The following is a 21,972-nucleotide window of genomic DNA, read 5'->3' on the forward strand; positions in this document are numbered from 1 at the left end:
CTTTGTTTGCGCCGCTGTCGCAAAGACAACCAGATCACTTTCCATTTATTAGCAGCCTGGCTACTGTACAAAGCAAGAAACAACCATAAGAATCCCAATTTGAACTAGAAAGCCCGATCTCAGTGCTCCGATAAAGGCAGAGTAAAACATCTGGTGGCATTAATGAGTAGGCACGTGGTGTTACTTACTTACTGATCCGGTAGAAAGAATGCCAACTGAATGTCGGTTTAGGCACCCTCTAAAGTCCCAGGTGTTGTATCAAACGCTGTATCCCTATCAAGATCTGTTCCCTCCTAGCCAAAGTTCCATACAACACTGGGACACTCAGATTAACCTTAACCTAACGTCAACCAAACCCTAAGCCTAACCTAATGCTTACCTTAACCTAATGCTCACCTTAACCTAATGCTCACCTTAACCTAATGCTCACCTTAACCTAATGCTCACCTTAACCTAATGCTTACCTAAACCTAATGCTCACCTTAACCTAATGCTTACCGTAACCTAATGCTCACCTTAACCTAATGCTTACCGTAACCTAATGCTCACCTTAACCTAATGCTTACCGTAACCAATGCTCACCTTAACCTAATGCTCACCTTAACCTAATGCTCACCTTAACCTAATGCTTACCGTAACCTAATGCTCACCTTAACCTAATGCTTACCTAAACCTAATGCTCACCTTAACCTAATGCTCACCTTAACCTAATGCTCACCTTAACCTAATGCTCAGCTTAACCTAATGCTCACCTTAACCTAATGCTTACCTAAACCTAATGCTCACCTTAACCTAATGCTCAGCTTAACCTAATGCTCACCTTAACCTAATGCTTACCTAAACCTAATGCTCACCTTAACCTAATGCTCAGCTTAACCTAATGCTCAGCTTAACCTAATGCTGACCTTAACCTAATGCTGACCTTAACCTAATGCTTACCTAAACCTAATGCTCACCTTAACCTAATGCTCAGCTTAACCTAATGCTGACCTTAACCTAATGCTCACCTTAACCTAATGCTTACCTAAACCTAATGCTCACCTTAACCTAATGATCAGCTTAACCTAATGCTCACCTTAACCTAATGCTTACCTAAACCTAATGCTTGCCGTAACCTAATGCTCACCTAAACCTAATGCTGACCTTAACCTAATGCTGACCTTAACCTAATGCTGACCTTAACCTAATGCTCACCTTAACCTAATGCTTACGTAAACCTAATGCTCACCTTAACCTAATGCTCAGCTTAACCTAATGCTCACCTTAACCTAATGCTTACCTAAACCTAATGCTTGCTGTAACCTAATGCTCACCTAAACCTAATGCTCACCTTAACCTAATGCTCACCTTAACCTAATGCTCACCTTAACCTAATGCTCAGCTTAACCTAATGCTCACCTTAGCCTAATGCTCACCTTAACCTAATGCTTACCTTAACCAAGTTGTTTCCATGTGAGCTCTGTCGTTTGTCTAGAGGGAAACAGTGTTTGGTACAACACCGGCACTCCCTCAGGTGAATGCCTGTCCAAGGTTCACTCTTGTTTTACCTGTTGTTTCTATCACTCTCCCACTTCACTTTCTTTGCCTCTCCTCTGTCAGCGGGCTTCTTTTCTCTTGCAGGGTAGAGTTTCCACTGTCACTTCGGTTGTTCCACCGTCCACCGGTTCTGCTACTGGGGATCGCTACCAAGGAAAACAAAAGCACTGTCCCCTCCCGATTTTGCTTGTGCAGTGGTTGATGCACTGCCTTTGTGCTGTAAATCGAGCCTTCATTTTTCCGCGAGGTCATACCTGGTGGCCAACAGAATTACACAATGAAAGCAAGGCTCTAAAGCCCCTCGAGGCAAATGTGTAATTTGTGATATTGGGCTACTTGACTTACAGGGAAGCAGTCTAAACACTGATGGTGTTATTATGCTGTAGCATCAAACTGTGCAATCAACACTTCATAACGATAAGTTAAAGCAAAAAGGTTTTCTACTGCCACTTTTACTGGCCTTATCTACTGACCCTAACTACGGGCCTTAACTACTGACCCTGACTACTGAACTTAACCACTGACCCTAACTACTGAATTGAACTACTGACCCTGACTACTGAACTTAACGACTGACCCTAACTACAGGCCTTAACTACTTAACCTGACTACTGAACTTAACTACTAACTTAACGACTGACCCAAACTACAGGCCTTAATTACTGATCCTAACTACTGCCCTAACTACAGGCCTACTAACTTAACTACTGACCCTAACTACAGGCCTTAACTACTGAACTTAACTACTGACCCTAACTACAGGCCTTAACTACTGACCTTAATGACTGACCCTAACTACGGGCCTTAACTACTGAACTCAATGACTGACCCTAACTACGGGCCTTAACTACTGACCCTGACTACTGAACTTAATGACTGACCCTAACTACGGGCCTTAACTACTGACCCCAACTACTGACCCTGACAACTGAACTTAACTACTGGACTTAACTACTGACCCTAACTGCAGGCTTTAACTACTGAATTTAACTACTGACCCTAACTGCTGACCCTGACTACTGAACTTAACTACTGACCCTAACTACAGGCTTTAACTACTGAATTTAACTACTGACCCTAACTGCTGACCCTGACTACTGAACTTAACTACTGACCCTAACTACTGAACTTAACTACTGACCCTAACTACTGAATTTAACTGATGGCAGTAATTACTGGCCTTAACTACTGCCCGAGACTACTGATCCTAACTACGAATTTAACTACAGGCCGTAATTACTGGCCTTAACTACTGACCCCAACTACTGACCCTGACAACTGAACTTAACTACTGGACTTAACTACTGACCCTAACTGCTGACTCTGGCTACTGAACTTAACTACTGACCCTAACTACTGAATTTAACTAATGGCCTTAACTACTGACCCAGACTACTGAACTTAACTGCTGACCCTGACTACTGAACTTAACTACTGACCCTGACTACTGAACTTAACTACTGACCCTAACTGCTGACCCTGACTACTGAACTTAACTACTGACCCTAACTACTGAATTTAACTAATGGCCTTAACTACTGACCCAGACTACTGAACTTAACTACTGACCCTGACTACTGAACTTAACCACTGACCCTAACTACTGAATTTAACTACTGACCCAGGCTACTGAACTTAACTACTGACCCTAAATACTGGCCTTTACTGTTGACTTTTTTTTTCCTGCTTTTTCTTTTAATAAATTATTTCTGATTTCTCCCAATTTAGTGGCCAATTGCTCCCTATTCTAGTTCAAACACCCACCCTTGTACTGCGTTCGTTCGCCAACTGCATCTCTCCGGCCGGCAGTCTCGAAGGAGACGCCTCACCACTTCCGTCACAAGGCGACTCCAGGCCGAACCACTGCTTTTTCCGACACACACACAGACACATTCATGTGACGGAACACAAGCCAACTCCGCCCCCCTCCCAAAGACAGCGTTGCCAATTATTGCTGCTTCATCGAGTCCGGCCATAGTTGGATCTGATGAGACTGGGGCGCGAACCCCGGTCTCCAGTGGGCATCTGCATTGACACAAAGCCGATGCTTAGACCGCTACACCACCGTGGACTTTACTGTTGACTTTAACTACTGACCCTAACTATGGGCCTTAACTACTGACCCTAACTACTGGCCTTTCCTGCTGACCTTAACTACGGACCCTAACTACTGGCCTTTCCTGCTGACCCTAACTACGGACCCTAACTATGGGCCTTAACTACTGACCCTAACTACTGGCCTTTCCTGCTGACCTTAACTACGGACCCTAACTATGGGCCTTAACTACTGACCCTGACTACTGAACTTAACTACTGACCCTAACTATGGGCCTTAACTACTGACCCTAACTACTGGCCTTTCCTGCTGACCTTAACTACGGACCCTAACTACTGGCCTTTCCTGCTGACCCTAACTACGGACCCTAACTATGGGCCTTAACTACTGACCCTGACTACTGAACTTAACTACCAACCTTAAGTACTGGCCTTTACTGCTGACCTTAACTACTGACCCTAACTATGGGCCTTAACTACTGAACTTAACTACTAACCCTTACTACAGGCCTTTACTGCTGACCTTAACTACTGGCCTTAACGACTGACCCTGACTACTGGCCTTGACATCTGACTTCATGTACTGATCCTAACTACTGGCCTTATCTACTGACACTAACTACTGACCCTAAATACTGGCCTTATCTACTGACACTAACTACTGACCCTAAATACTGGCCTTATCTACTGACACTAACTACTGACCTTAAATACTGGCCTTGACTACTGACCTACTGACTAACTGCTAACTTCAAGTACTGACCTTAAATACTAAACATAACTACTGACCTTGACCCAGACAGCTCAGTCAGGCATCACACATGTAGTAACATAAAGTGTAGTCATCAACATAGCATTTGTATCTGATGTGTTGTGACTCTACCTTCTGCAGTGGCGAAGGCGCTGCAGGACTTTGACCTCGCTCTGAGAGGGAAGAAGAAGAGAGAGAAGTTTCTGAAGGAGGGGAAGAAAAAGCCGCTGACAGTAAGAGTCACCATAATGTACCCTGTGTCTCTGTTCACACACACACACACACACACACCCAATCACAGTCCCTCTCTTGTTCCCTCAGCCAGATGAGCGAGCCCAGTTTGAGATGCTGAAGGCTCAGATGTATGCTGAGAGGGCGGCCAAGAGAGAGAGACGACCCAAGAGAGCGAGGGCCATGGCTGAGGATGAGGCCCCCCCTAAAGGTCAGATCAGAAACAGTGAGCATGATGATCTGTGAACAAGGTTTTCTAGTTCAAGAATCATCAGTGACGTTTTGTCGCTGCTAACATACATTCATTGACCACTTCACTAGGTTCACCTGCTCATGAATGAAAATAGCTGAACAGTGACTCATGCAGTTAAGCTCACTGCCCAAAGTATTCAGGCATGGTCATTACTATCATCATCATTGCTTGTGTAACTGTTCCTACAGTTCTTAAACTAAATGTACCAAGTTCGGCAGTCTTACTTCCACAGACCTATTAAGTTGGTTCTTCTTTGTTGAGCCATAATTTGTACTTTTTAAACTATAAAACTTTTAAGAATGGCCCCGAGTGACCTAACACCGGGCTTACAGCTGAATACCAGTCCTACAGATGAACAAAGAAGCGTCCTTTACCACAGTGTTTTTTCAGTCAGGCTGCTTGTTCACCCACCACTAACAGGAGTTGTCAAATGACATGGTAGCTAATATTGAATAGACTGGTAACCAGACACCCTTTATTTATTACTAAATTCTACCTGCTTCATTCACCCTCAAATAGACTACTTTGTTTCAAAAGCTGTGGCACCATTGAACTCAGACATATCTTCAGCCCGACAAGACTGATGTGATACCACGATTGGGCATGTTCAGTATTTGCAATATGTACTTACATGTCACTTTAAGCCACTTCATATCTCACTCCGCTCCTTTACTGCGTTTTTGCTGCTGATGTTTATGAACCTCCTTTTCAAGAATAAGTCAAGTCAAAGTTATTTATAAAGCACATTTAAAAACACCCCACATTGACCAAAGTGCTGTACAGACCAGAGCAGGTAACTAAAACACAAATACAAGAAACACTGACATAGGCAGCAAGGCACATAGCTCATAGGCACGAATAAAATAAAACACATGGATGGGCGTCCGGGCAGCGTGGTGGTCTATTCTGTTGCCTACCAACAAAGGGATCGGCGGTTCAAATCCCCATGTTACCTCCGGCTTGTTCGGACGTCCCTACAGACAAAGTTGTCCATGTCTCCGGGTGGGAAGCCAGATGTGGGTATGTGTCCTGGTCACTGCACTAGCGCCTCCTCTGGTCAGTCGGGGCGCCTGTGTGGGGAGGATGGGGAACTGGGGGGAATAGCATGATCCTCCCATGTGCTATGTCCCCCCTGGCGAGACGCCTCACTGTCAGGTGAAAAGAATGGATGCAAGGAGTGGAGGTGATGAAGACATATGAGTTTAAATACTTGGGGTCAACTGTCCAAAGTAACAGGGAGTGCAGGAGAGAGGTGAAGAAGAGCGTGCAGGCAGGGTGGAGTGGGTGGAGAAGTGTGTCAGGAGTGATGTGTGACAGAAGGGTACCAGCAAGAGTTAAAGGGAAGGTTTACAAGATGGTGGTGAGACCAGCTATGTTGTATGGTTTGGAGACAGTGGAACTGATGAAAAGACAGGAGGAGGAGCTGGAGGTGGCAGAGATGAAGATGATAAGGTTTTCATTGGGAGTGGTGAAGATGGACAGGATTAGGAAGGAGTATATTAGAGGGACAGCTCAGGTAGGACAGTGTGGAGACAAGATTGAGATGGTGTGGACATGTGTGGAGGAGAGATGCTGGGTATATTGGAAGAAGGATGGTGAATATGGAGCTGCCAGGGAAGAGGAGAAGAGGAAGGCCAAAGAGGAGGTTTATGGATGTGGTGAGGGAGGACATGCAGGTGGCTGGTGTGACAGGACAGGAAGAGATGGAAACAGATGATCCGCTGTGGAGACCCCTAATGGGAGCAGCCAAATGGAGGAGTGTTTTTCACTTCTTTGGTTGTATTCTAGTTTTAATTGAAAGTTATAATTTTTATTGCTTATATTTTGAATTTATATTGTTTAGATTCTGTACTTTTTATTGTTATTTTATATTTCTTTTTCCTGTCATTTATTCTTTGTATGCATCATTTGAGGTTGACACAATTGCAGTTTCGTTGCGCTTGCACAATGACAATAAAGTTCTGGAACTTGAACTTATTGACACAACATGCTCTGTGCTGCAGTGCATCCATCTCATTTATTTGTGGTGTAGGTGTTTTTCCAGTCTTTTCCAGTCCCTCTTTGAACAGGACTGCAGTTGTAGTTTCTCTGCAGTGTTGTGTAATTACGAGTGTAGATAGTCTTTTCTTTGGCCGGTTTGTAGTGATATTTGGTCGTTGACCTTGGTGATAATTATGTTTGGTCAGTGGTATATATTTTCAGTGATGAGCAACCTGTCGTTATTATGAAGGTCAGTACGCCCATAACCAGGACTATTTGGTCAGGACTTTTAACTTTAACCTCATAGCTGCCGCAGTGGTCACATCAGCTCACCATGTGTTTAACATGGAAGGTCGTATTTATCATGGAGGGTCGTATTTATCATGGAGGGTCACATTTATCACAGAGTGTCATATTTATCATGGAGGGTCGTATTTATCATGGAGGGTCACATTTATCACAGAGTGTCATATTTATCATGGAGGGTCATATTTATCATGGAGGGTCATATTTATCACGGAGGGTCATATTTATCACGGAGAGTTATATTTATCATGGAGGGTCATATTTATCACGGAGGGTCATATTTATCATGGAGGGTCATATTTATCACGGAGAGTTATATTTATCACGGAGGGTCATATTTATCACGGAGGGTCATATTTATCATGGAGGGTCATATTTATCACGGAGGGTCATATTTATCACGGAGAGTTATATTTATCATGGAGGGTCATATTTATCATGGAGCGTTGTATTTATCATGGAGGGTCACATTTATCACAGAGTGTCATATTTATCATGAGGGTTATATTTATCATGGAGGGTCATATTTATCACGGAGAATTATATTTATCATGGAGGGTTATATTTATCACGGAGGGTCATATTTATCATGGAGGGTCATATTTATCACGGAGGGTCATATTTATCACGGAGGGTCATATTTATCACGGAGAGTTATATTTATCACGGAGGGTCATATTTATCATGGAGGGTCATATTTATCACGGAGAGTTATATTTATCACGGAGGGTCATATTTATCATGGAGGGTCATATTTATCACGGAGAGTTATATTTATCATGGAGGGTCATATTTATCACGGAGGGTCATATTTATCATGGAGGGTCATATTTATCACGGAGAGTTATATTTATCACGGAGAGTTATATTTATCACGGAGGGTCATATTTATCATGGAGGGTCATATTTATCACGGAGAGTTATATTTATCATGGAGGGTCATATTTATCACGGAGGGTCATATTTATCACGGAGAGTTATATTTATCATGGAGGGTCATATTTATCACGGAGGGTTATATTTATCATGGAGGGTCATATTTATCATGGAGGGTCATATTTATCACGGAGGGTCATATTTATCACGGAGGGTCATATTTATCATGGAGGGTCATATTTTATCACGGAGGGTCATATTTATCACGGAGGGTCATATTTATCATGGAGGGTCATATTTATCATGGAGGGTTATATTTATCACGGAGAGTTATATTTATCACGGAGAGTTATATTTATCATGGAGGGTCATATTTATCACGGAGGGTTATATTTATCACGGAGAGTTGTATTTATCATGGAGAGTCATATTTATCACGGAGAGTTATATTTATCATGGAGGGTTATATTTATCATGGAGAGTTATATTTATCATGGAGGGTTATATTTATCACGGAGGGTTATATTTATCATGGAGGGTCATATTTATCACGGAGGGTTATATTTATCACGGAGGGTCATATTTATCATGGAGAGTTATATTTATCATGGAGGGTCATATTTATCACGGAGAGTTATATTTATCACGGAGGGTTATATTTATCACGGAGGGTCATATTTATCACGGAGGGTTATATTTATCACGGAGAGTTATATTTATCATGGAGGGTCATATTTATCACGGAGAGTTATATTTATCATGGAGGGTTATATTTATCATGGAGGGTCATATTTATCATGGAGAGTTATCTTTATCATGGAGGGTTATATTTATCACGGAGGGTTATATTTATCATGGAGGGTCATATTTATCACGGAGAGTTATATTTATCATGGAGGGTCATATTTATCATGGAGGGTTATATTTATCATGGAGAGTTATATTTATCACGGAGAGTTATATTTATCACGGAGGGTTATATTTATCATGGAGAGTTATATTTATCACGGAGAGTTATATTTATCACGGAGGGTTATATTTATCATGGAGGGTCATATTTATCATGGAGGGTCATATTTATCACGGAGGGTTATATTTATCACGGAGAGTTATATTTATCATGGAGAGTCATATTTATCACGGAGAGTTATATTTATCATGGAGGGTTATATTTATCACGGAGGGTTATATTTATCATGGAGAGTTATATTTATCATGGAGAGATATTTATCACGGAGGGTCATATTTATCACGGAGAGTTATATTTATCATGGAGGGTCATATTTATCACGGAGAGTTATATTTATCATGGAGAGTCATATTTATCACGGAGAGTTATATTTATCATGGAGGGTCATATTCATCACGGAGAGTTATATTTATCACGGAGGGTCATATTTATCACGGAGAGTTATATTTATAATGGAGGGTCATATTTATCATGGAGGGTCATATTTATCACGGAGGGTCATATTTATCATGGAGGGTCATATTTATCATGGAGAGTTATATTTATCATGGAGGGTCATATTTATCACGGAGAGTTATATTTATCACGGAGGGTCATCTTTATCACGGAGAGTTATATTTATCATGGAGGGTCATATTTATCACGGAGAGTTATATTTATCACGGAGGGTTATATTTATCATGGAGGGTCATATTTATCATGGAGGGTCATATTTATCACGGAGAGTTATATTTATCATGGAGGGTCATATTTATCACGGAGAGTTATATTTATCATGGAGGGTCATATTTATCACGGAGAGTTATATTTATCATGGAAGGTCATATTTATCACGGAGAGTTATATTTATCACGGAGGGTCATATTTATCACGGAGAGTTATATTTATCATGGAGGGTCATATTTATCATGGAGGGTCATATTTATCACGGAGGGTCATATTTATCATGGAGGGTCATATTTATCATGGAGAGTTATATTTATCATGGAGGGTCATATTTATCACGGAGAGTTATATTTATCACGGAGGGTCATATTTATCACGGAGAGTTATATTTATCATGGAGGGTCATATTTATCACGGAGAATTATATTTATCATGGAGGGTCATATTTATCATGGAGGGTCATATTTATCACGGAGAGTTATATTTATCACGGAGGGTTATATTTATCATGGAGGGTTATATTTATCACGGAGGGTCATATTTATCATGGAGGGTCATATTTATCACGGAGAGTTATATTTATCATGGAGGGTCATATTTATCATGGAGGGTCATATTTATCACGGAGGGTCATATTTATCATGGAGGGTCATATTTATCATGGAGAGTTATATTTATCATGGAGGGTCATATTTATCATGGAGGGTCATATTTATCACGGAGAGTTATATTTATCATGGAGGGTCATATTTATCATGGAGGGTCATATTTATCACGGAGAGTTATATTTATCACGGAGGGTCATATTTATCACGGAGAGTTATATTTATCATGGAGGGTCATATTTATCACGGAGAGTTATATTTATCATGGAGGGTCATATTTATCACGGAGAGTTATATTTATCACGGAGGGTTATATTTATCACGGAGGGTTATATTTATCATGGAGGGTTATATTTATCATGGAGGGTCATATTTATCACGGAGGGTTATATTTATCATGGAGGGTTATATTTATCATGGAGGGTCATATTTATCACGGAGGGTCATATTTATCACGGAGAGTTATATTTATCATGGAGGGTCATATTTATCACGGAGAGTTATATTTATCATGGAGGGTCATATTTATCACGGAGAGTTATATTTATCATGGAGGGTCATATTTATCACGGAGAGTTATATTTATCATGGAGGGTTATATTTATCACGGAGGGTTATATTTATCATGGAGGGTCATATTTATCATGGAGGGTCATATTTATCACGGAGGGTCATATTTATCACGGAGAGTTATATTTATCATGGAGGGTCATATTTATCACGGAGAGTTATATTTATCATGGAGGGTCATATTTATCACGGAGAGTTATATTTATCATGGAGGGTCATATTTATCACGGAGAGTTATATTTATCATGGAGGGTCATATTTATCACGGAGAGTTATATTTATCACGGAGGGTTATATTTATCACGGAGGGTTATATTTATCATGGAGGGTTATATTTATCATGGAGGGTCATATTTATCACGGAGGGTTATATTTATCATGGAGGGTTATATTTATCATGGAGGGTCATATTTATCACGGAGGGTCATATTTATCACGGAGAGTTATATTTATCATGGAGGGTCATATTTATCACGGAGAGTTATATTTATCATGGAGGGTCATATTTATCACGGAGAGTTATATTTATCATGGAGGGTCATATTTATCACGGAGAGTTATATTTATCATGGAGGGTTATATTTATCACGGAGGGTTATATTTATCATGGAGGGTCATATTTATCATGGAGGGTCATATTTATCACGGAGGGTCATATTTATCACGGAGAGTTATATTTATCATGGAGGGTCATATTTATCACGGAGAGTTATATTTATCATGGAGGGTCATATTTATCACGGAGAGTTATATTTATCATGGAGGGTCATATTTATCACGGAGAGTTATATTTATCATGGAGGGTTATATTTATCACGGAGGGTTATATTTATCATGGAGGGTCATATTTATCATGGAGGGTCATATTTATCACGGAGGGTTATATTTAAAGCAATGTTGTAATTTTCAACTCAAGTTTGATCCTCCATTATCAACAGATAACGCGATGAAGTCCATAAATCTTTGAAACCAAAATCTAAATTCAATCCCAACAGCCAATGTCTGAGCTATAGACACCATACAACCCTCAACCCTGTTCTTAAGAGTCTTTCTGTCCATCTGTGTGTCTTTCTGTCTGTTCAGCAGCCAATCAGAAGGCCAGTAAACCAGCAAAGAGGTCTGTGTTTGATAAAGAGCTGACAAATACCAGCAGCAAGGCCCTGAAACACTACAGAGCAGGGTGAGTCTGTCTTTTTGTTCCTCTGTCTATCCATTTGCCTATCCGTCTATTTACCTGTGTGTGTGTTTACCCATCTGTCTGTCGCTCTGTTCACCTCTCTGTCAGTTTACCTGTCTGTCAGTCTGTCTGTCTTCCTGGTTTGCATGGGTCAGGATGGGGGGTGTGTCCAAAGCCTCCGACAGACTGTGTGATTTCAGCAGTCCTATAAGTCTATTGCAAGCCTCACTGTGCGATATGGCTCTAATAAACTCGGGTACGACATCGGTTGTGCTGTATGTGCACTGTACGATGGTAACACCCGCCGAATCGCAGGCTACGGCGCAAGTCCATAAAGACGTCATCTGCATGCATGCCGCATCCGCACACGTGATCAATCTACGCCGCTGGTAGAGCAACATGACGCCAAGCAGGAAATGAGTCCTTTCAATAGTCGCCGCAGCTCGTTGTGTTGAATCCAGGGCATTTGGCTCACAGATGCTAACAGCGTGTTTGTTTGTGTTTAGCGCCAGCAAAGATCCTGCGTGGCGTTGATCAGTGCGTCATGTCGTGCTGCATTTCTATTGGTTGGTTAGTAGCCCTAGCTCATAGCAGCAGTCACACTGTCAGACGGTCATCCTACATTTCTGACATTGTCGGACTTTTGTCCCAGGTTGTCGTAGGTCGCAAGACCTTAATAACGGCCGTCTTTGAACCGGTCTCACAGTGCGGCATAGGACCACCGCTTTGGAGCCATGACCAAAGATATCGCCATGTTGAGTCATCTTCCATCTGAGATGGAAGATTGTGTTCGTTATATCATGTGATCTGTATCTAGAGTCGGTCTGGATCAGGAAAACGACAAGTCTAAATGGACACTATGCACTTTGTGATCAGAAGAATTCAATTCAATCAATTCAGTTTATTGTCATTAAAACAATGTGCAGGCACTTGTTAATAATGAAATGAGGGCTGCGACCTCACCAAACAGTGCAAGACAGACACACACAAACACAGTACAAGATATACACTGATGAAGACACACACAAACACAGTATAAGATATACACTGATGAAGACCACAGCAAACACAGCACAAGATATACACTGATGAAGACACACACAAACACAGTACAAGATATACACTGATGAAGACACACACAAACACAGCACAAGATATACACTGATGAAGACACACACAAACACAGCATAAGATATACACTGATGAAGACCACAGCAAACACAGCATAAGATATACACTGATGAAGACACACACAAACACAGCATAAGATATACACTGATGAAGACACACACAAACACAGCACAAGATATACACTGATGAAGACACACACAAACACAGCACAAGATATACACTGATGAAGACCAAAAGCTAAAAATAAGTTAAAAAAGAGCTGGAGTACAAAATATTTAAAAGTATCTACAGACATTCAGTGGGTAGCCAGGTTCAGGTGGGCAACAGCTTGTGGAAAGAAGCTGTTTTTGAGCCTGGTAGTGTGGGCTCTGAGGCTCCTGTAGCGCCTCCCAGAGTGCAGGGGGGAGAACAGTCCATGGTTGGGGTGGGTGGGATCTCTGCTGATGCTCAGACCCCTTCGAAGGCAGCGTTTGTGATAAATGTCTTTTATGGCTGGGAGCTGGGTACCGGTGATATGCTGGGCCACCTTGACGACCCGCTGCAGAGCTTTCTGGTCTACTGATGTACAGTTGCCGTACCACACTGAGATGCAGATGGTCAGGATGCTCTCTATGGTGCAGTGGTAGAAGTTGGTGAGAATTTTGGGGGGATAGACGGGCGCTCCTCAGCCTCCTCAGGAAATGCAGGCGTTGTTGGGCCTTTTTCACAAGGGCCTGGGTGTTTAATGTCCACGAAAGGTCCTCGCTGATGTGGACTCCAAGGAATTTAAAGCTGGAAACATGCTCCACTTCCACCCCATTGATGTGTATAGGGGAGTGGCTGCAGCTTCTAGACCTCATGAAGTCCACAATCAGCTCCTTTGTCTTCTGCACATTAAGGACAAGATTGTTGGTGGTACACCATGATGTGAGGTGCTGAATCTTGTCCCTGTAGGCCATCTCGTCATTGTTGGTGATACGGCCAATGACTGTGGTGTCATCTGCAAACTTAACTATAACATTTGAAGGGTGAGTTGGCAGCCAGTCGTGGGTAAAGAGGGAGAAAAGGAGGGGGCTCAGAACACAGCCTTGAGGGGCACCTGTGCTGAGGGTCAGGGTGGAGGAGGTGTGGTCACCTAACCTAACAGACTGAGGTCTGTTGGTCAAGAAGTCCAGGGTCCAGTTACAGAGGGAGGGGTTGAGGCCAAGGGAGAGGAGTTTGGTGGTTAGTTTGGCGGGGATGATAGTGTTGAAGGCAGAGCTGTAATCTATAAACAGCATCCGGATGTATGTGCTGTTAAGTTCAAGGTGGGTCAGAGCAACGTGCAGGGCAGTGGCAACGGCATCCTCAGTAGACCTTTTGGGACGGTAGGCGAACTGATGTGGGTCGAATGTGGGGGGGATAATGTTTTTGATGTGAGCCAGAACCAGTCTTTCAAAGCACTTCATGGCAATGGGGGTGAGTGCTATGGGTCGGTAGTCATTCAGACATGAGGATGTTGGTTTCTAGGGGACAGGAATGATAGAGGTGGTCTTAAAGCATGCCGGGACTTTAGATTGGGACAGTGAGAGATTAAATATAGTGGTGAAGACCTCAGCCAGCTGGTCGGCACATTCCTGGAGGAAGAAGTGGTCTGGTTCACATTGGGATCAAATCTCAGCCACAATCAGTCCTACATAAATCCAATCCAGACATCACGGACACAATCCATGTTAAAGACAGAGTCATGTAGGTTCGCTGACATTAGACTTTCCACCTTTAATGCACCTTATCAGCTTTGCGTGGTTCATGAAGACTTGTTTTTTTAATTCTGTTGAACAGGATTAGCAGGTGGAGATGGCACTGTCAATAGGGCTGGGCCTATGTCAAAATGTTCCTACCGGCCACCGTTAGCCCAACAATCTGTGCGATGCCAGTACCCCCACCCTGTGCGCGCCAGCCATTTTCAACGAATGCAGGCATGGAAATACTCGTTGCGAAGAAGAATACAAAAGCCCCTATGTGGGATTATTTTGTTTTTAAAATGGATGCAACCGGAAAGCCGAAGGACCTAAATGAAGTAATTTGCCATCTTTGCAAACAAGTAGTGACGTTACAGCCTATTGGCTACTCTTCTTCAAATAAACAAAATTAATCACCTTGAGATCTTTGCTAAGCAATAATTATAACAATAATAATTATCATAACTTTTATTTGTATAGCACTTTTCTAAAACAGTGTTACAAAGTGCTTAACAGATGACATAAAACCAGATGAGGCAAAAATAAGAATAAGACCAAATGAGTAGAAGTAAAAATAAACAGTATAAATAAATAATGAAGACAATATCAAACGTTTGCACACGCTTTCACAAAGAGAAAAGTTTTAAGACGAGATTTAAAAGAAGCTAGAGACTTGGTTCGTCTTAGCTCAACAGGAAGAGAGGTCCATAGTGTGGGGGCACGAACAGCAAAAGCCCGGATCTTAATGATCAAGGGGGCATATACCAGGTCAGTAAATCACAAATGTATGTAGGAGCAAGACCATTTAAAGCCTTAAAAGTGAGCAGTAAAATTTTAAAATCAACTCGAAATATAACAGGGAGCCAGTATAGGGAGGCAAGCACAGGAGTGATATGGTCATGCCTCCTTGTCCCGGTGATGAGCCGAGCAGCAGCATTTTCTACCAACTGCAGACGGTAGAGGGAGCCCTTGCCGATACCAGAATAAAGTGCATTACAGTAGTCAAGCGGAGAATAGATAAAAGCATATACAACTTTTTGCAGATTGGCAGTTGATAAAAATTTTTTGGAGATTAGCTTGAGCTGGAGAAAGCATGACTGAACAACATGTTTGATTTGATTGTCAAAACTGAGGTTAGTATCGACTATTACCCCAAGATTCCTAGCAGCCTGCTTAGTTCTAAAAGGGCTGATGGAATTTGGGGGACCGAACAGAATGACCTCAGACTTATCATCATTTAACTTAAGAACATTTTGGGACATCCAGGATTGAATGTCAGAGAGGCAAGTTGAGATTTGCTAGGCCACTAGGATCTGTTGGTTTTAGTGGCATGTATAACAGTGTTGTCTTCATAAAAATGGTAAAACACAACATGATTTTGAATGACCTGGCTAAGGGGCAGCGTGTATATAGAAAACAGAAGGGGCCCAAGAACTGAGCCTTGAGTGATACCACAACTCAACTGGGCCATAGAGGAAGTAGAGTTACCCAGAACAACAGAAAAAGTTCTGTTGGAAAGGTAAGAGCATAATAAACTAAGAGCCAAGCCCTTGATGCCAACCCAAGTCTCTAAGCGATGTAAGAGGATACTGTGATTGACTGTGTCAAAGGCGATACTTAAGTCTAAAAGAACTAAAATCAAGCAGTCACCTCTGTCTGCAGTCAGTCATTAGTAACCATAGCTAGAGCTGTCTCAGTACTATGAAGTGCTCCAAAACCTGACTGGAAACTGTTAAAAACACTATTAGTATTCATAAAAGGTATCAATTGAGATGAAATTACTTTTCCCAGAACCTTAGACAAAACATACAATTTGGAGATTGGTCTGTAGTTACTTTAACGGCAGGGGATCTAGATTAGGTTTCTTCAGCAATGGGTGTACAATATGATTAAAACGGTCTGGAAAAGAACCAGAGGCCAGAGAATTATTAAGAATCGCAGAATAATGGGGGTAACAGTGGGAAATACCTCCTTGAGCAGCTTAGCGGGGGATGATGTCTAAGATGCAGGAGGAGAAGTTCATATTGGAGACTGTCCGCTCTAACACTGAAATTGTAAAGGGTTGAAACTGAGTAAAAGAGGCAGAATTAACATTAGTAGCAATGTGCTTATGATGCACACTGCTCTTAATTTAGGGTGACAGCACAAAGGCTGGTTTCTATGGACATGGACATGGACCAGGCTACATCTCTGGACCTGCAGTTAGTCTAGCTGGATGGGTCTGGTCATCTTAAAGGGTGACTTTGTGTTGAGCGCTACCAGAATGTGGATGTGTGAAGGCTGAATAATGTGATGTTGGAATATTATGGGATGTATTTTGCAGGCCTTCCTTTGAGGATCGGAAACAGTTGGGGATTTCTAACAAAAAAGGAGGAGGACGGTTCAAATCTAAATCCAGGTAGGTTAAAATAGAGGTCTGCAACCTGATCCAGGTCCAGTGCTGACCAGCTCAACCTTCTTCAACTCTGTTTCTAATCAAATCCCAATGGAAGAAAATGAAAACTTGGCTGACACTGTGTTTCAGGTTCAGGAGAAAGTGAGGCTCCGTCCTGCTGGGTGGAATATCTGGAGACGGCTGACCAGATCAGACTAGATCGGATCAGACCTGTTTTGGAAGGCTGCTGCCCTGACAGCTTCTAGAACATGTTTGAACTTTGTTTTACATGTCGCATTCTGAGTTTTTGTTTTTTAAGATCTTAATAAAGTTTTGAGGACTTGATTGTATCCAGCCTGAAGAGGAGCAGACTGCATGACAAGTCCAGTTCATTGGTTGGCAACGTAAAACTTTATTTGATTTTGTTTTTCTCATTATATGTCATAAGTTACATTTCAAGATTTAACAACTTCAGTTCATTTTTGCCATGTGGCCACCATGTATCCCTGTGATGTCAATAAAGATGAAAACTAGTTCATTCTGGTTTAAGTGATTGTTTAAGTCAAGAATATACATGCACAGTAGAGTTTAGCATCTGTTAGCATAACAAAGAGAGAACTAAACACAATCTTATATCAAACCTCAAAATACTGTGTTAATTACACTGGAAACACTGAGTCGTTAGTTCACCACACGTACACACCAGTCTTTATTAAAGGTTTTTTTTTTTTTTTTGTCGAGTATGTCTTTAACATATTATTTACAGTGTAACACTGAAGGAGCAGTTTGCACAGAGAAGCCATTTAAAGACCGTTTAATGTCACCCTGCTGCTCAGTTTTGGGACCAGAACCAAAGTTTGGAGCTCTGAGCCACGACTGTCGGAGCACTTCTTCAGCTTTCAGAGAAACAGAAACTCAGGGCTTCCTTAAAAGGAAAGCAAAACAAAACCCTTTTGTAAAGGAGCTCTCTCCTTGCTTACGTCTCACACGGTAACAGACAATGTGTATGCTTCACATCCTGTCTGCAGAGCAAACAGATGAGCTCCATGTCCTCTCAAGGGGTCTGGGTTCAAAGGTCAAATGAAAACGCAGTTTTTTTCTTCCTTTAAGTAAGCTAACATTACTGATGCATGTCATTCTGGAACCTGGCATCTCAGCCATTTGTACAAGGGGTGAAATGCTCCCTTAAATAACTGGAGCAGAATCCTGCTATGACTGACAGTCATATCCCAGCCTGGCACTTTGGGAAGACCAGAATCAGTAGAACACGTTTAGATGTAAACAGAATGCAGGCTTGTTTTTATTTAGGTAAGGTCAGGGGTCATTTCTGGTTGAAGCCCTCCTGCTGAAAGATAAACTCCACTGCTGCCTCCACGTCCTCTGCAATGTGATGCGGCTCCACCAGATTCGCTTCTACCAGAGTCGGGTCGAAGCAGAAGTCCCACTGACTGTGAATCAGCTTCTCCTTGACTGTGCTGATTTGGTCACTAGGTAACGGGTGGTGAGGGCTGTAGACACCGGTGCACACCTGATGATGGGGAGGTTAGGAACAGTGACAACAGTTTGACATCACCAGAACCAGCAATGTCATCGGTAACACATACGTACCAGTACAGAGTGACATTGTTTGGCAGTGGGAGGAGCCTCCCAGGCTGATGTCATTTCCTCCTCTGCCGGAGGTGTTGTCACCTGACATCCAGGTCCCTGAAGAGCCAGCTTAGCAGAGGATGTCCTGACAGCATGTTGTTGGGCCAGGTAGCAGTTAAACAAGTTAGCGCCGTAGATATCTGTCATCAGGTTGTCACTAAGAAACAAGATATTACAGTTTAGAATAGGGGTGTAAGAAAATATAGACGCACTCGAGTATCCCCACATTATCTTTTGTGATACTGTATCGATTCTCACAACCACTGTATCGATTTTTTATTGTTTACACGTAAAGGTTCGTGACAAACATTTTGTGTCGTGTATAACCCCACGACCGCTAGATAACGGTGTTGTAATCTGTCTTCAGCCAATTGACTCTTCCACTCCAACACCGCAACATAAACTGAGACAGGAAGTAGCATAAGTACAAAGAACACAGGCCTATGAAACCACAATATATCACCTTTCTTACGGTATCGCGACATATGGCGATATATCGAGTCGTAAGCCCGTATCGTGATATGTACCGTGTCGCCAGGCCCCCGCCAGCACACAGCCCTAGTGTAGAAAGTGTGGTCTCAGTCACTGTTAGTCTTGCTGTGTGTGTCTCACCCGACAGCGTAGATGGAGGTAATGGGTTTGCTCCAGCCTCTGGAGGCGGCTTGCTGGTTAAGCACCGACTCGGCGTACATGTAGGTCAGCTGATTTGGTTTTCCAATCAGAGCCTCGTACCTCAAGTCTCTGCCGGTAAACTTCCTGTACACACTCTCCAGGCAGAGCAGGAACATGCCGTGACCAAACCTGGGGACAAATACACCTGCTAGCTAACTCGCTAACCAAGTAATGCCTGACTAGCACGCAAACTCACCAGCTGAGAAACTAGAAAGTCAGCAGGAAGTACACTGTGAGAGAGTTATGCACGTGTGTGTTACCGTGGTGACGGAGCGTCAGCCATCCAAACCAGGTCCATGTTACATGCCAAAACTGGCAGTTGGGTGGAGTGATTGGGTTCATAGGCGGAGTCAAGTTTCCCATTGGTCAGCAGCACATCGATAACTAGTTGGAGGTTAGTCTCCCACCGGATTGGTTCACCAAACAGAATGACAGCTGGATGAGGGACAAGAGACGCCTTAAATCTGAAATGATGCTCACTTGTATTTTTCTGCAGGTATTTCCTGTCTCCATTCAGATGGACAATCCTGAAAATGAGCCTTTTGAAGGCGAGACGAGGCAAATTCCTGTGTGTAGCACATTTTGTCAGCAAGGCAGTCCAAAGTGCTTGTCATGCAGCAAAAGGCAAAATGTAAAAGCAGCACAGGGCAATGAAAGGACATTATGTATAGCCAAATAGAAAGGTGGAGTAAGCGCTACAGTGCAGTGTGAGATGACAAGCAAAGCTTCAGATTCCATGTAATAGACGGCAGCGACAGACGGGGAAGTCTCCAGGCCTGCTTCAAAGGAGCGGACCTGCAGTTTTCAGGCAGTTTGTTCTGCATATGTGCTGCACAATCAGGAACAATTTATTGTCATTTCTTTCATGTACTTGTGTACACAAATGAAGGAAATTCTGTTTCCCCCGCCCACAGCTGTGCAACACAAAAGACAAACACGCATCCCAAACTTCCCAAAAACGACACCACCAAAAACATAGGGAACCAGAGAGACCAAAGCAAAACAAAACTAAACAAAACAAAACAAAACACCAATGGTTAACAACACAGTCCAAACGCTGCAGAGTCCAGCAGAACGAACGCCAGCCAGGATGACTGTCAGAGCTGCCGGTCTGCATGGGCTAGCACTTAGCTTAGCCTGCCCCACTTCTGCAGCCTGCCAGACCGCAGCTCCGGCAGCAGGGCCCTGGTTCTTGGGCTCACAGGCCGCAGGAAACCAAGCTCTCCTAGCCATCAAGAAGGCAAAACAAACTTAGACGCCAACGTGGACAAAGACGCTGCATGGACAGTACTGGGGGAGACTGCCGCAAACGTGAATTCACGCCGCCATCTCCCCTCATCGGAAGGTAAAACAAAAGCTGAAAACAAAAAAATTAAAAGAAAAACAAAAAACAAAACAAAACTGACAGCTGCCTGTCCATGTTTAGTTTTGACTCTGGGGACAGAAAACAGACCTGTCCCAGACGATCTGAGAGGTCTGGGTGGTTCATAGCGTAGCAGAATATCAGAAATAAATTTTGGCCCTAAACCATTCAGTGCTTTATGAACCATGAGCAGTACTGTAAAATCAAGTCTTTGATGGACAGGAAGCCAGTGTGAAGACCTCAGAACTGGAGTGATGTGAACCAATTTCTTGGTCTTTGTAAGGACTTGGCAGCAGCACTCTGAATCAGCTGCAGCTGTTGGATTTTTTTGAGATGTGTAAAGACACCATTACGGTAGTTGAGTCGGCTGAAGATAAATGCATGGACAAGTTTTTCCAAATCCTGCTGAAACATAAATCCTTCAATTCTTGATATATTGTTCATGTGATAGTAGGCAGACTTTATAATTGTCTTATGTGGCTGTCTAAATTCAGGTCTAAGTCCATGACTACACCAAGATTTCTGGTTGGTTCGTGGGTTTTAACATTACCAGTTGTAGCTGAGTGCTGACTTTTAGTCGTTCTTCCTTGGCTCCAAACATGATTACTTCAGTTTTATCTTTTTGTAATTGAGGAAAATTCTTGAGACATCCAATCACTGACTTGTTCAATGCGCTTACTCAGTGCTTGTATGGGATTATAGTCCCCTGGTGATATGGTTGTGTAAATCTGTGTGTTGTCCGCATAATTATGGTAACATATTTTGTTGTTTTCCATAATCTGGACTAGTGGGAGCATATAGATGTTAAACAGAAGTGGCCCCAGAATGTAGCCTTGGGGGACGCCACAGGCCATTTTTGTACGCTCAGATTTGTAATTACCTATAAACACAAAGTCGTCCCTGTCCTTTAAGTAGGGTTCGAACCAGTTTAGTGCTGTGCCAGAAAGTCCCACCCAGTTTTCCAATTGGTTTAGTAATACGTTGTAGTCGACTGTGTCCAATGCAGCACTGAGGTCCAGAAATACCAGGACTGAGATTCTGTCACTGTCTGTTGAACTCACGTATGTTTATATTTATTTTGACTTCATTTGTAAACATCAGGAAGGTCA

The 21,972-nt window shown here is 42.5% G+C and overlaps 2 protein-coding genes across 3 annotated transcripts in view; one reads left to right on the top strand and one right to left on the bottom strand.

Moving 5' to 3' along the window:
• ddx27 (DEAD (Asp-Glu-Ala-Asp) box polypeptide 27) overlaps positions 1–17,709 on the top strand; it is a 122,977-nt gene extending 105,268 nt beyond the window's left edge. Inside the window, exons 17-21 of one of the 2 annotated variants that reach the window (XM_056273733.1) lie at positions 4,484–4,575; positions 4,664–4,784; positions 11,883–11,979; positions 17,131–17,205; positions 17,332–17,709. In XM_056273733.1, coding sequence (XP_056129708.1) covers positions 4,484–4,575; positions 4,664–4,784; positions 11,883–11,979; positions 17,131–17,205; positions 17,332–17,347 — 401 coding nt within the window. In that variant the 3' untranslated portion in view covers positions 17,348–17,709. The remainder of the gene's footprint in view (positions 1–4,483; positions 4,576–4,663; positions 4,785–11,882; positions 11,980–17,130; positions 17,206–17,331) is intronic. The other variant, XM_056273734.1, reaches the window with a different exon arrangement.
• A 793-nt stretch (positions 17,710–18,502) lies between these two features.
• zgc:77375 (uncharacterized protein LOC402927 homolog) overlaps positions 18,503–21,972 on the bottom strand; it is a 103,104-nt gene continuing 99,634 nt past the window's right edge. The window contains exons 6-9 of the mRNA XM_056301942.1: positions 19,761–19,935; positions 19,441–19,629; positions 18,790–18,985; positions 18,503–18,709 (exon numbers count right to left, since the gene is read on the bottom strand). Coding sequence (XP_056157917.1) covers positions 18,503–18,709; positions 18,790–18,985; positions 19,441–19,629; positions 19,761–19,935 — 767 coding nt within the window. The remainder of the gene's footprint in view (positions 18,710–18,789; positions 18,986–19,440; positions 19,630–19,760; positions 19,936–21,972) is intronic.

The sequence above is a fragment of the Lampris incognitus genome, chromosome 2, assembly GCF_029633865.1.
Source record: "Lampris incognitus isolate fLamInc1 chromosome 2, fLamInc1.hap2, whole genome shotgun sequence".
NCBI lineage: Eukaryota > Metazoa > Chordata > Actinopteri > Lampriformes > Lampridae > Lampris > Lampris incognitus.